Below are 12,469 nucleotides of genomic sequence, written 5' to 3'. Positions count from 1 at the left end.
GTGTATCTGAGTCTGTGCATTGAGCTACTATAGCTTATTTTGATGGAGGGATAGAAGCATAAGATATTGAGCTGATTTTTGAAAATAAAAGGAAAATATTTTTGGTAATTTCACATAATCTGAGTTTGTATAATCTGCTACATTTAAGTTATATTTTTACCATTTGCTTTTGAGTAATAAAGTGTTTTCTATGGAACTATGGAATATCATTTTTTGTTGTTGCATCAACCTCAATGATATGAATTAGCTAGCATACACGGAAGATTACTGATTTGTATCCTTAATCATATTTTGGAGGAATTTTTCATTTCATAGTTTTATATAGAATATTGCGAGTTTTTTTCAAACTTGAAGCGTTCAAAGTTTAGCATCAAGTCTTACTTTTCTCTTGTTGCTGAGTAAAATACCTGACACCCAAGGTTAAGGAAGGTTTATTTAGCTTGCCGTTTGTAGAAGTTTCAATCCATAATCAGCTGGCTCCTAAGCAGGGTGGTGTGGCAAAGGGGCAATAGTTCAGGGTGGCAGAAGACAACAAATGAAACAAAAGCAGAAAGGGGAGAAGAGCACCCTTATGGTGTAAGGCTACCAGATCTAAGGCAAGTGGAGTACTCAAAATCTCCTTGCCCTCCTCTGACAGGCTCAGGATGTTTACAGAGGACCCTAGCCCCCTGCGGAATCACTTAAACTTATTAATTCTCAGGCTGACACAAGGAATCAACCATTACAAAGCATTCTTGAGATTTTAAAGAGCTATTTTAACACACATTTTAAAACCTGCGAAACAATTTTCACCTTTTCTCCTTTCTAACCTTTTAAAGAAAACCTTGTTTCACTTCCTGTTTATGAAGTGGCCTTAAACTTTAAATCCCTCTATTGTCTCTTCTCATTAGAATATACTGTTTGAAATGTCCTGGCTTTACAATCCCTGAACTTCTGATTTATATTTGTGGACTCCATCAAGAAAAGTTTTAGATTTTTGACGAGTATCAGTAAAAAGATGTTTCAGCTATGGCTTAGTTCATTTTGTGTTACTGTAATAATATATCAGACTGAGTGATAATGAAATTTATTTGGGTCATGGTTCTGGAGGAAGGAAAGTTCAAGTCAGAAGTCGCCTCTAGTTTGGGCCTTTTTGATGCCATCTGTCTTTCTGTGAAAGGCAGGTTAGGGCATGAGAGAAGGGAGAGAGTGAAGACAGGGTGAGGGAGAGGGGAAAACAGGGCAAAAGGAGCTAAAGGCATGCAGGCTGCAAGGAAGATGCATCCAAGACAGAAGCCAAGCATTTTCTATCTTCGGAAATGACACCCCAGGGTTTCTGCCAAATTGCTCACTAGCAGTGAATCATTAAGTCTTCCCCAAATTCAAGGCAAGAGTATTACCCAAAGGTAATACTAGGATGTGGGCATTACTTGGAACCATAGTAGAGGCCCTACCTCAGTGAGGCACTGTGTATTTGTTAAATTTAAAAGCAGGTTTTGCAGGTGTTTGAATTTTAAAGTGTCACTCTATTGCATCATATGTTTGAGTCCTTCACCAAAGTAGTTTAAATAACAAGAAGAAATAACATATAATTCTGGAGATCAAGTCTATATTCCATAAGTGCTCATTTTAACAAGACTATATTAATCAAACACTTTTAAAAGTGTATTTAAAAAGTGAAAAAGTGTATGTTAGTGCAAAGAAAACACAAACTACTAGAATATTACCAAAGGGTTACAGTAGTGTGTTATGAAGGATCATTTTCTAAATATATAAATAATCTTAACTCTTGGCTCCATTATAGTCAAAGACATGAACTGATATTCAGAATTTTAAGATACTAGAGGCATTACCTATTCCGAAGTACTAAGTATTAACTACATCACAAATCTCAGAGACAGGATGCAGAGAAATGTACATTTCTGGAATGAGGCAATAATTACTGATGTTGAGGGCCATAAGCATCAAAAATGTGCTGTAGCCATGTCCTAAATGGGGGGAAAAAGTATACTGTTTAAAAAAACTGCAAAATGGTATTTATTTACATTAAAATATGAAATACCCATATACACAGATTTGAGAGGCACAACCTGTTCTGTACATAAATTGTAATGTTCACTACATAATATACATAGTAGTACCTGTTGGTTAGTGGCTAGAATGAGAATGGTACCAACACATCCCTCGTAAAAAATAAATTATTCATTCATATTTTCTGATCACACAAGACACTTAGTATTTTAAAAGGTATATACTAAAAAAGTCAATGTACAACAAAATAGATTCATTTTATGAAAAATGATTTCAGATGGTCATTCATGAATAACCCATTTTTAGGATGCATTTTTAAATAAACTACATTGATTATCAATATTATGCATATATTCCTCCCTAAAACATGACAGAAGAGATAAATTCCTTTTCTTAAAAGGTATAACTATTGTAGAGAATATGCTAAGCTACTGCCCCCAACTTCCAACACTGCCATTCTGTTTTTAAATTGGAATTTAAAGTTCCAATTCTAGTATAAAATTAGTTTCCTAGTTCTGAAAATTGTTTCCTTTTAAAAGTGACAGGTTGCTTTGAATCTTACCAATATTCTAAGAAATTTAAGCTTTCTTTTTATCTTAAAATGCTTTAGGTTAAAGCTGATACTGTATGTGGAAATTTTCAGACAAATTCAACATTTTTCTCTCAAAGAGTTTCACAAAGATATTTTTCAATTCTATAATCTAACGAGGTCCAGAGAACACCTCATTATTTTCATAATGCAGTGAAAGATTCATCTTTGGCATTTCTCCATTAATTCTAAAAACACAGTATTTGATATCATATATTGCACACATGTTCTTAAGTTTTAACAGCAGTTTCACTTCTAAGAAATATTTTTCTTTTTAGATACGCAAAAAAAGTCTTAACATCATTCACTTTTTTATCATGAAAAGCTGAAATGTTTGATGTTGGTGAAATAAATGTGTTTAACTCTTCAGTGACTGGAAATTCAACATCCTTTCAAATTCAACACTGGATAAAACAGGTATGTATTCAACATTTTAAAAAAAAGGAACTCAAATATAAGTTTTTAGTATTAACATGAAGCCTAATAACTGCAAAGGAAAAAGGGTACATTATCTCAAATCATGGTAATCGAACTGCTATATTTTGTCTCTTCTTCCCTTCTATGGCTTTTCTTAAAAAAAGCAAAAAAATACAATTGCTATAAATGCTGATTTGCAGAAAAATTTTCTACATTGCCTTCCACATTAGAATTATTCACAGTTTTCTTGCTCATCACACACTAAGCTTTTGGATGAAAACTGTACAACTATTTAAAAGTAACAGGCCTCTTACAGTTTGAATTTGGTCATGCAAAACTAAATATGGAGGAAAATCTCAGTCAAACTGAGTAACATTTGATAGGTTAAATGCATGCATGCTACAGGCCCTAGAGTTTACTGAAAATACAAACAAAATCACAAAATAAGTGGGAATTAATGCTATTTACCAATGTGAAAAAGTGTTAGGTAACAAAATGAGATAATAATGGCAGCCTTCTTGTGACAGAAACACATTTTAAAAATTCAATTAATGATTCCTTCCTGTTTTCTAATCAGACAGAACCATGGAAACACAGCAAATGATGCATAAGAAATAAAGGAACTATAATATAAATTGTATATTTTTACTATCTACTATAGAAACCTTTCATAACTAGCTATTTTAGAAACAAAATAAACTTGTTTATTAAATACATTAAAATAATCTGAAGTCCATAAATTGCATGAATATGACACATAATGGGACACTGCATTGTGAAAATAAATGTGTACATGCCTGTTAGTATTAGATATGCAGCTTAATAATACTGCTATCTCCCAGCTCATGTAAATATCTGACATCAACACTGTTCTTCAAGTATAGACAAAATTAAGTTACATGTGATATGCAAGAAATGGTAAAGAAATTACCAAGTCCTACTAATGCAATTTAGTAAGAACTGGATATCTTACAATTGGCACTATTTAATGTTAGATGCATATGGTTATCTATTTCCAGAATCCAATAAATACAGCCAACTACGTTCCTCTAGTAAATTTTTCAACTCTAACTTTTTTGAGGTACTTGCTGGAATAAGATGTCTCCAAAGTGAGATTTGGTCACATCTAACCCTAAAACAAAATGCTACATAAAATTTCCCTATATGTAAATATTGCTTTGTAGGTAAGTCTGTGAGCCATTTGAGAGATTTTCTTTTTTAGAGCAGGTGGTCTGTTAAAGGGAAAGTGATCATTAGATAAGATCAACATTCCTCAGAATTCAGTTGAAGTTGGTTTTTTGTAAATGCTTATTGGGAATTTCTAAAGCACTGACTTGCAGAGGCCAAGAGCCTCCAACAATCCCTGCTTGAATGGCCACTCCGGTCACCACTGCCAGGTCAGGGTCTACAGACGTGTTGGGATCCTTCCCAAAGAACTCTTGAATGACTTGGCGGATTCGAGGAATGCGAGTAGAACCCCCAACTAACACCACCTCATCAATTTCAGTCTTGTCTAGATGGCCTTCTTTTAATACCTGCTGAATGGGCACAAGGATTTTCTGAAAGAGATCTTCATTGAGGGTATCAAAGAGCTTCCGAGATATTTCTGTTTCAAATAAAACCTGATTTTGTCTACCATTCTTTTCAGAAAGGCTAGGTTCAAATGCTCTGTTAGCATGGTAATCATCTGCTGGGGTAAGTTTGTCCTTTGGTCGTTCACTGTCACCATCCAGAGGTTCCTTTCTGTCCTTTTCCTCGACTGTTAGTAATACTGACATCTGGGCAGATTGATGAAGAGTCAGATTTAATTTGACCATTTCCACAGCTTGCCTTAATCTGTGGATTTCCTCTTTCCTAGAGGGGAGGAAGCCGTACGTTTGATAGATCTGTTTATATAAATACTGAAGCAACCTCTGATTGAAGTCCTGTCCTCCAAGTTTGTTGTTTCCTAAGAGAGAAAGGAAAAACTTTCTATTAACTTGTACATCCATAAATGAGTAAATGTCTATAAACTTGTGTTTATATAAAAATTATATTCTAGAATAACAAATTCCTTATTAATACACTAACATTATATTCACACAAAAACTGATTTTTAAAAAAGGCACTTAAAATAATTTATATCTAAATATGTACTATTAAAATGGAGTATATGCTAGGACTAAAATATTTAAGTGATATAAAAAGAATTACCTAATAGTAATTTTTTATATTCTGAACATAGACTGGCTTGTTGGGTAGCTATATTCACTACTCTCAAAAGAAAAAAATATTTTTTACAACCAAAGAGTACCAGTAGGGTTCGATGTAACATATAAAAAATAAAAATAAGAAAATTATACTACTCTCTAGTAATATAACATACATCCCCAAAATTTAACACAGCCTGGTTTGTTGAGTAGCTATTTAGAAACACTGTATGTTACTATTAGCAAAGAAGACAATGCTTTTTATAACTAAAAAGTACCAGGTGGGTTTTAGCAACATTAAAAAAATAATAATAAAAATAAAAAATTATGTTACTCTTCAGTAATATAATATACATCTACAACATTTAACTTGGTTTAAGACAGAATCCAATTAAGACAAAAAAAATGCAGATATTACAAAGATAATGTACAGCTCAATTTTTCAAACAGTCTTAATTCCTTAACTGAAACTGAGCAAACAATAACTTTAAACAAGAAAAAAGAAAAAATACAGAATGAAACTATCACTTCTTGGGGAACACTAAATTAGATTTTCTAAACATGCATATTTTATAAACATATAATCAAATAAAAAGAACTGATCATTCTTCATTTTAAAGGAATGTTTCTCCCTCTGCTCCTTTTACCATCACTATGAAAGAGCTCTATTGGCTCAGTGCTCCAGACCTGGCAGTCCAATCTGATTTATAGGCTGTCTGGTCATTTTTTAATTTTTAATTATATATATATATATATATATATATATATATATATATATATGTAAATATATACAAATTAGTAACATAAATAACAGAAAATTATAAAATGAAATCAAATAATTTTGGAAACCAAAATTTAAAAAATATTACATATTAAATATTTTCAACAAAGTATTGCTTCAGCCTGTAATTTTTGTTTTCTTACCAGACATTGCTCGGGTTAGAAACATTCCTCCTTGCTTATTCAGTAAAGACACATCGAGGGTTCCTCCTCCCAAGTCTATTACCAAGACATGGAAAACATCAGCCTGGTGGAGACCATAGGCCATGGCTGCTGCTGTGGGTTCATTTATCACCCTTAAGATCTTTAGTCCTGTAAGATTGATTGGAGGGAACATTAATTCATGAGAAAGTGCTATTAAAAAATTCTCTCTTACTTAACCTCCTAACATGTTTATTTCTTTTCTGACACAAAATTCACTGCACAGTAACAAAAGCAGTCACAAAATCAGCAGAACTAATGAAATGCAAATGATAAACATAGGTTCTGTTACATACATTAAAATTAATCTAAAAATTTCAATATAAAGAAATACAACTCCAGGCTTAGTGAAATATGTTATCTTCATTCTTTACTAAAATTTAATTTTCAAAATCCCACAGCCTTTCTTAATATTCATATTCTTCTTAGGAACACATAAAGTTTTAATTAATATGCATAACTAATTGCTGGGAAATTATCTTGTACAGTTAAAAGATGAGATCCCTTTAACAGAATTTTTGCTTTGAACTTTCACACTTGAAAAATGTGGTCTTCAAATCAATATGCCATTATCTCTTAGGAGCCACAACAATATTCAAACTTGGAAGACCTCTTCTTAGTATCTTTCTCCGTGGCTCTGTGACTTCTTGACTCTGCACTGGCCATACTGGCCAACTTCCCATGCTCTATCAGACCTCCAAATTCCTGCTGTTTTTGTTATAGCATTTCCATTCCCTGTAACAGTCCACTGCTTCCATGGCTAACAACTTCACTTCTCTAGAACTTAGAGGTCCTCATCCCCTAATCATCACCAGCAATCTCTTTATTCTGCTCCTGTGTACAGTTACTTCCTGTGTGTGTGTATATACATATATATATGTTTATATATATCCTGTTTCTCAACTAGAGGTGAGTTTATTCCCAGGAGACACAGTAATGAATGAAGGCATTTTTGACCACCATCTCGTGGTGGGAAAGGATGCAGCTAGTAGAGAGTAGAAATCCTAACAGTACTCTGTTAAATCACAGGACAGTTCCTCACAACAAAGAATTATCCTTCCCAAATGTGGTACCTCGCTTCACAAATTTAACTCTTTCTGCCATATGGCTGAAAATAAACTACATAAGAATCAAATTAAATTTCTCTGTAAGGTCAATATTGAACTTAACTACTGAATTTGATTTTATGTTTGTTCTAATCTTATTCAGTTTCCTTTGAAATATGACCTACATAAGAACAGGACTTATCTGTTATTTGCTAAAGCATTTAATATTGGTAGAATAGTTTAAATGAACTGTCTTTCACTTTAGATTTTTTTGAAACCATTATATTCATTTTAACACTAGTTTTAGAAGAGGAAAAAAAAAAAACCTCAATATTAACGTGCCCATGTTCTCTCAGTCTTTGTCATGTATCTGATTTGCTCTTCTTCTGAAATATATATTTTACACTGCTACAGGGTTTTCATAATTACCACTTATAAAGATATATAAAAATTCATCTAATTTACCTGATACAAAAGTTATGTGCCTAAAGCTGTGATTTACAAAGTAATAAAACTGCCACACAAGATTTCCAAACTAAACAAAATCTTGAAAAAAACACATCAACTCAAGCAAGGGTGCCATTACCTGCAAGGTTAGCAGCTTGAACTGTTGAATTTCTCTGTTTTAAGTCAAATTCTGCTGGTACAGAAATGACAGCATTGGTAACTGGCATTCCAAGATATTCCTCTGCCATCTGTTTTAATTTCAGCAACAGTCGAGAGCCAACATACTCCGGGGATACAGTGATGGTCTCATTACTCGTCACAGAAAACTCAACCATTCCATCTTTGTTTAAGACCTGTGAAGAATATTAAAAAACAATAAAAGCAGAAGTGTGTAATACATATGTACATATATAACTACACAAATACATAAAGGATTTATTCAATAAAAATCTACATTTATTTTTAAAAAGTTATACTATTTAGTATAATCTCTCTGGTACATCTGCTAAGACTAGAGCTTATTAAATGTTAGGCATGCAAAGCCATAAAATGAATTCATATTATAGTCTTCAGTAAGAGCATAACGAAATTCATCCAAGCATATAACTACAACACAGAATATTCTTATTATGTCCTTATTTAATGAATTAAAGAATGTTTTCAAGACCCTCAATGGATGACTTTTCATTTAATGCCTTGAATGGGATCTCCAAATTACCAGAACTCTTGCAAGCATCATACACTTGGAGCTCTCAAGCTCTGTCAATTTGTAATTCTGCATTGGCCATAAGAGCCAACTTCCTATTCTCTTTTAAGCCACCAAATTCTCACTGTATTTTGCTATATTATTTCAATTCCCTATATAGTCCACTCATGCATCTCAGGCATTAATAAATAAAATATACATTATTTGAATTCAAGTAAATAGATATCTCATCTGATAAATTAGTTACTACTAGGCCACTAGTGGGTAGGCAACACATACAACAGACAAAAGAACAATACAATCCTAGGTAGGACTATACTAGATAGTATGAGATTTCATCACACTACTGGGAATGGTGTGCCATTTAAAATTTACGAATTGTTTATTCCTGGAGTTTTCCTTTTAAAACTTTTCGACAGTAGAAGTATACCCATAAAATGCAAAATCACAGAGAAAAGCAGACTAATAAAGGGGACAACAGTTGCTCAAACATGATTATAATTTATCCCTTTTTCTTTTTTTTCACAATTAACCTGTGTCCAAAAATAACAGCTATCTAAAATAAAAATTTTAATATTTCACTATGTTCTTATCTAAGAGGCAAATATCGCTTAGCTTCTAATTCCATGAAAATATGTACTGTATGTTAACTCATCATCCTGGCTAATGCTGATTTTCATTTAAAAGTTAGATTAACTCTAAAACATACTGCCCTAGTTTTATTAACAAATTATGTTAATAGCAATAGTAAAGAGAAATAGTCTAAGAAATCATAAGAATTTTTCACCAGTTATTCAAAATCTTGTTAAGTAGGTTTCAATCAAGAAAATATTATTTTCTACAGTTATTTCGCCAGGCTGGGACAAACAAATCCAAGATACACAGATATTACTAATAAAATATATAAAGATACTAGTACCATCAGAAACAAAGAATCAAGTGACCTAAAAACCGTAACATAAAATAAATTTTAGATCAGTAATGTATCCAAAGTTGTAATTTACAGGAAAAATATAACTTTAGATTACTTCATCATTACAGAAAGATTATAAAACTAGAAAAAAGCTAGAAAAGAACAAAGTAACAGACCTAGAAGTGCACACACGATTACTTGCCCAACCTAAAACATTGTGGTATAAGGAAAGTAAGATATTGTGTACTGATAGGGGACTAATCATAAAATAACGGAAGTCATTCCACATAATCATTAAAAGATACCTAACTGTGCATGAAATATTGATGAGTTTCAGGCAACTCAGGAAACAACACGTCTAGTATGAATTCTTTATATGTATACCAACAGGTGCACACACATACATACACATACAACATATCATGATGCCTCATGAACCTTCATGCTACCTGGAAAGAGCTAAGCAAACATTCTGAAGATAGCAGTACAGGAACATGGTAAACTCTAATTCCTTGACAGCACTGGGGAGTCACATAATTAACTCTCCCTGAAGCTGCTGGAATTCCTTAAGTGAATTAATGTGATTCCAACACAAATTATGCCACTTGAGATAGAATGTTTTGCAATGTGGTATCAAAACATCTGAAAACAGGTATAATAAACATTAAAATTAATCTCTTACCTTAAATGGGTACCTGCCAATTTCGGCCTCAAGCTCTTCAGGGGTGAAAATCTTACCTATGAATCTTTTGGCATCATATATTGTGTTTTGAGGATTTGAATCTGCCAGCTCTAAGCTCTCGTATCCCACATATACATCATGGTCAGTGAAGGACACCATGCTGGGGATGCTGTTATGCCCATTTTCATCTGGAATCACCTTTACTTTTCCTGTGCCAGGAAAAAACACTCCAACGGAACAATAGGTGGTACCTAAATCAATGCCAATCACTTTAGGAGTGGGCAGTGGTAAATACTGTTGCGCCAAATAGCCAGCCAACAGGAGAGTCAAAACAGCTGATCCTGAAAACAGGCAAATTAAAAGATACGTTTTATCAGACAAATAATTTTAGCAAACATCTCTTAACATCACTTTGTAAAACAAGACCAAAATTACAATCTCCAAATATTTTATTTTATAGAACTAGTAACACTTCTCTCATACATCAAGATTTTCGTAATGTAAACTGCCTATCATTAAAAAGGAGGTAACAGCAACACAAAAAGCCCCTGTATGGCTATGGAGTTCACCAACAAGAGAATAAAGAAAATGTGCAATATTTTGGTAATAATACTGGTGAGGTTGACTCGAAAAACCATCTGGAACCAGGGCCAGATATAGTCAAATTCTTTCATCAAGTGGTCTTTCGATTTTACAGCTTTCTAAACATTTTTTAGTTATTGTTACTAAAAATAAACTCCATTATTGAAATTCTCACACTGAAAAAGCTTTGCTACTGTAAAACTACTTTTTTTTTTTTTAAACTCCTTTTCCCTTTCAAATGTGTAAACCGGAGACAATGATTTTGAAAGTTGCTTAGGTATTAAACTTTAAATCACAGCACAGCTGTTACTTATAAAACACAGCACAGCTAGTTTTTTATGTAATTAAATTACATAATGAATTAAGGCCACAAGTTTTGCAGAGCTAATATTTAACTAAAGATTTAAATATTTAGCACTAAATACTTAATATTTAGGAGAAGTATGAACGTGTGCAACTCTGATGGCCACGTACATGCAAGCTTCTTGGAGGCAAGCTTGCCTCACTATTGTATCCTCCACGAGAGGAACAGCAGATGCTCAGTAAATACTAATGAAGGAAAAACAAATGAATATGACCCAACAGAACTGATACTGTAAACATAAGAAAGGAAAGACAACACTCTTATTCTTCGTTGCGGCTGTGTTACACACCTGCTTCCACTCATCTAAAAATACTCCAAAACGTCAGTCTATAGTACAGTATTTACTACTGTCAGCTCATTCTCAACAACTCACTCAAAAAAATGAAACCCAGCGCCAGTTCTACTTCCCTCTTACACCTACAGATAGTTTCAGCTACATTTCATCACTTTTAGGCGAGGATGGTTAATTCCCAAGACTATTTGGTGTTAAGGATAAGGGGCCTGCATCTTCTTCCCAAACTCAACATCCCCGGCTCAGCACCCCAGGCGTCTACAGCTCCACATGCTGATGCTGGTCCTCCCTCTCCCTATATAAAAAGGGTTTTGGGAGTCTCTCAGAGGACCGACTCCTGGCAGCAATTCTAAGCCGAGTTTCTTTTGGAAAGGTCGTATCGCTCAGTGAGGGAGTCCTTAAGCCACAACCAGACGCCCTATCAGGGCACAGATGGCCACTCCTCAAAGAAGCGCCCCACTCTTACTTCAAACATCCCAAACCCGCCTGTAAGTCACCTTTCCAACCGCCCTCCTGCCGCGTCAGTTGGATCCAGGAAGTGGAACAAACACCCTGCCCACTCCGGCTTCCCGACTTCCCTGACGCCCGCCACAACAAAGAGAGAACAGGGACCGAGCGGGCACCCACCTAAAATCGTCATCTCTCCGGCCATTACCGTCCCGCGGAAGGAGCTTGGGATGACTGCACCTTATGCAAGGCTCCGCCCCTAAGCCGCTGGCGGCCCCGCATTCCGCTGGGAACTGTAGTCTTACACAGCCCTAGATACAATTGCTCCGATCACAGCACGGACTTCACCTACCGAGATGCCACAGGCCGAACGCCTCCATTCAACAGCTGCCAGTGACAACAGAGACGCCTTCTCGCCCAAGAGCTGTAAAACCAATGAGGCTGAGGCGGGATCCAGCCACGCAGAAGGACTGGAATGTATAATCAAACTTGAAACGCCCCAAACCAATTCGATGTAATAATACACGTCGCCTGGCTCCGCGCTTTGCATTTTGGGAATTGTAGTTCAGGCCTTTGCCTTACAGAGTGAGGGAATAGTGGGAGGGTGGGTACCAAGGGGTCATTACTTGCTTTGGTTCTGTCCATAATCAGGCATAGGTTGAGCCTTTGTTCTTTCATTCTTCCCTAATTTAAAGCATGCTTCTTTGCTTATAATTTAGATTATAGAGTTTTCTATCCACCCATCTCTGCCGGCCTCCGCAGAAGAAAGACCCCACGCCACAGTGCAGGCCTAAAGAGAAAGAT

General features: G+C 34.8%; 1 protein-coding gene across 1 annotated transcript; it reads right to left on the bottom strand.

Moving 5' to 3' along the window:
- Nucleotides 1-1,992: 1,992 nt before the first annotated feature.
- On the bottom strand, nt 1,993-11,981 carry Hspa13 (heat shock protein family A (Hsp70) member 13). The gene is made up of 5 exons (XM_005008583.4): nt 11,846-11,981; nt 9,981-10,321; nt 7,819-8,032; nt 6,130-6,297; nt 1,993-4,964 (listed from the first exon to the last, which is right to left on the bottom strand). Exons 1-5 carry the CDS (start codon nt 11,868-11,870, stop codon nt 4,297-4,299), a joined length of 1,416 nt encoding a protein of 471 aa, XP_005008640.2. The 5' UTR covers nt 11,871-11,981; the 3' UTR covers nt 1,993-4,296.
- Nucleotides 11,982-12,469: the final 488 nt, after the last annotated feature.

Source organism: Cavia porcellus, unplaced genomic scaffold (assembly GCF_034190915.1).
Source record: "Cavia porcellus strain 051 isolate PalLab524CR breed Dunkin Hartley unplaced genomic scaffold, mCavPor4.1 scaffold_15, whole genome shotgun sequence".
Lineage (NCBI taxonomy): Eukaryota > Metazoa > Chordata > Mammalia > Rodentia > Caviidae > Cavia > Cavia porcellus.
This window is presented reverse-complemented; position numbering and strand designations above follow the sequence as displayed.

Coding starts and splice junctions, on each gene's coding strand:
- Hspa13 (XM_005008583.4), bottom strand. CDS start 11,870: ATGGCCGGAGAGATGACGATTTTAG. Junction 10,322..11,845: donor CGGAGAGATGACGATTTTAG/GTGGGTGCCCGC, acceptor GCCTGTTTTCAG/GATCAGCTGTTTTGACTCTC. Junction 4,965..6,129: donor TCTAACCCGAGCAATGTCTG/GTAAGAAAACAA, acceptor TTTCTCTCTTAG/GAAACAACAAACTTGGAGGA.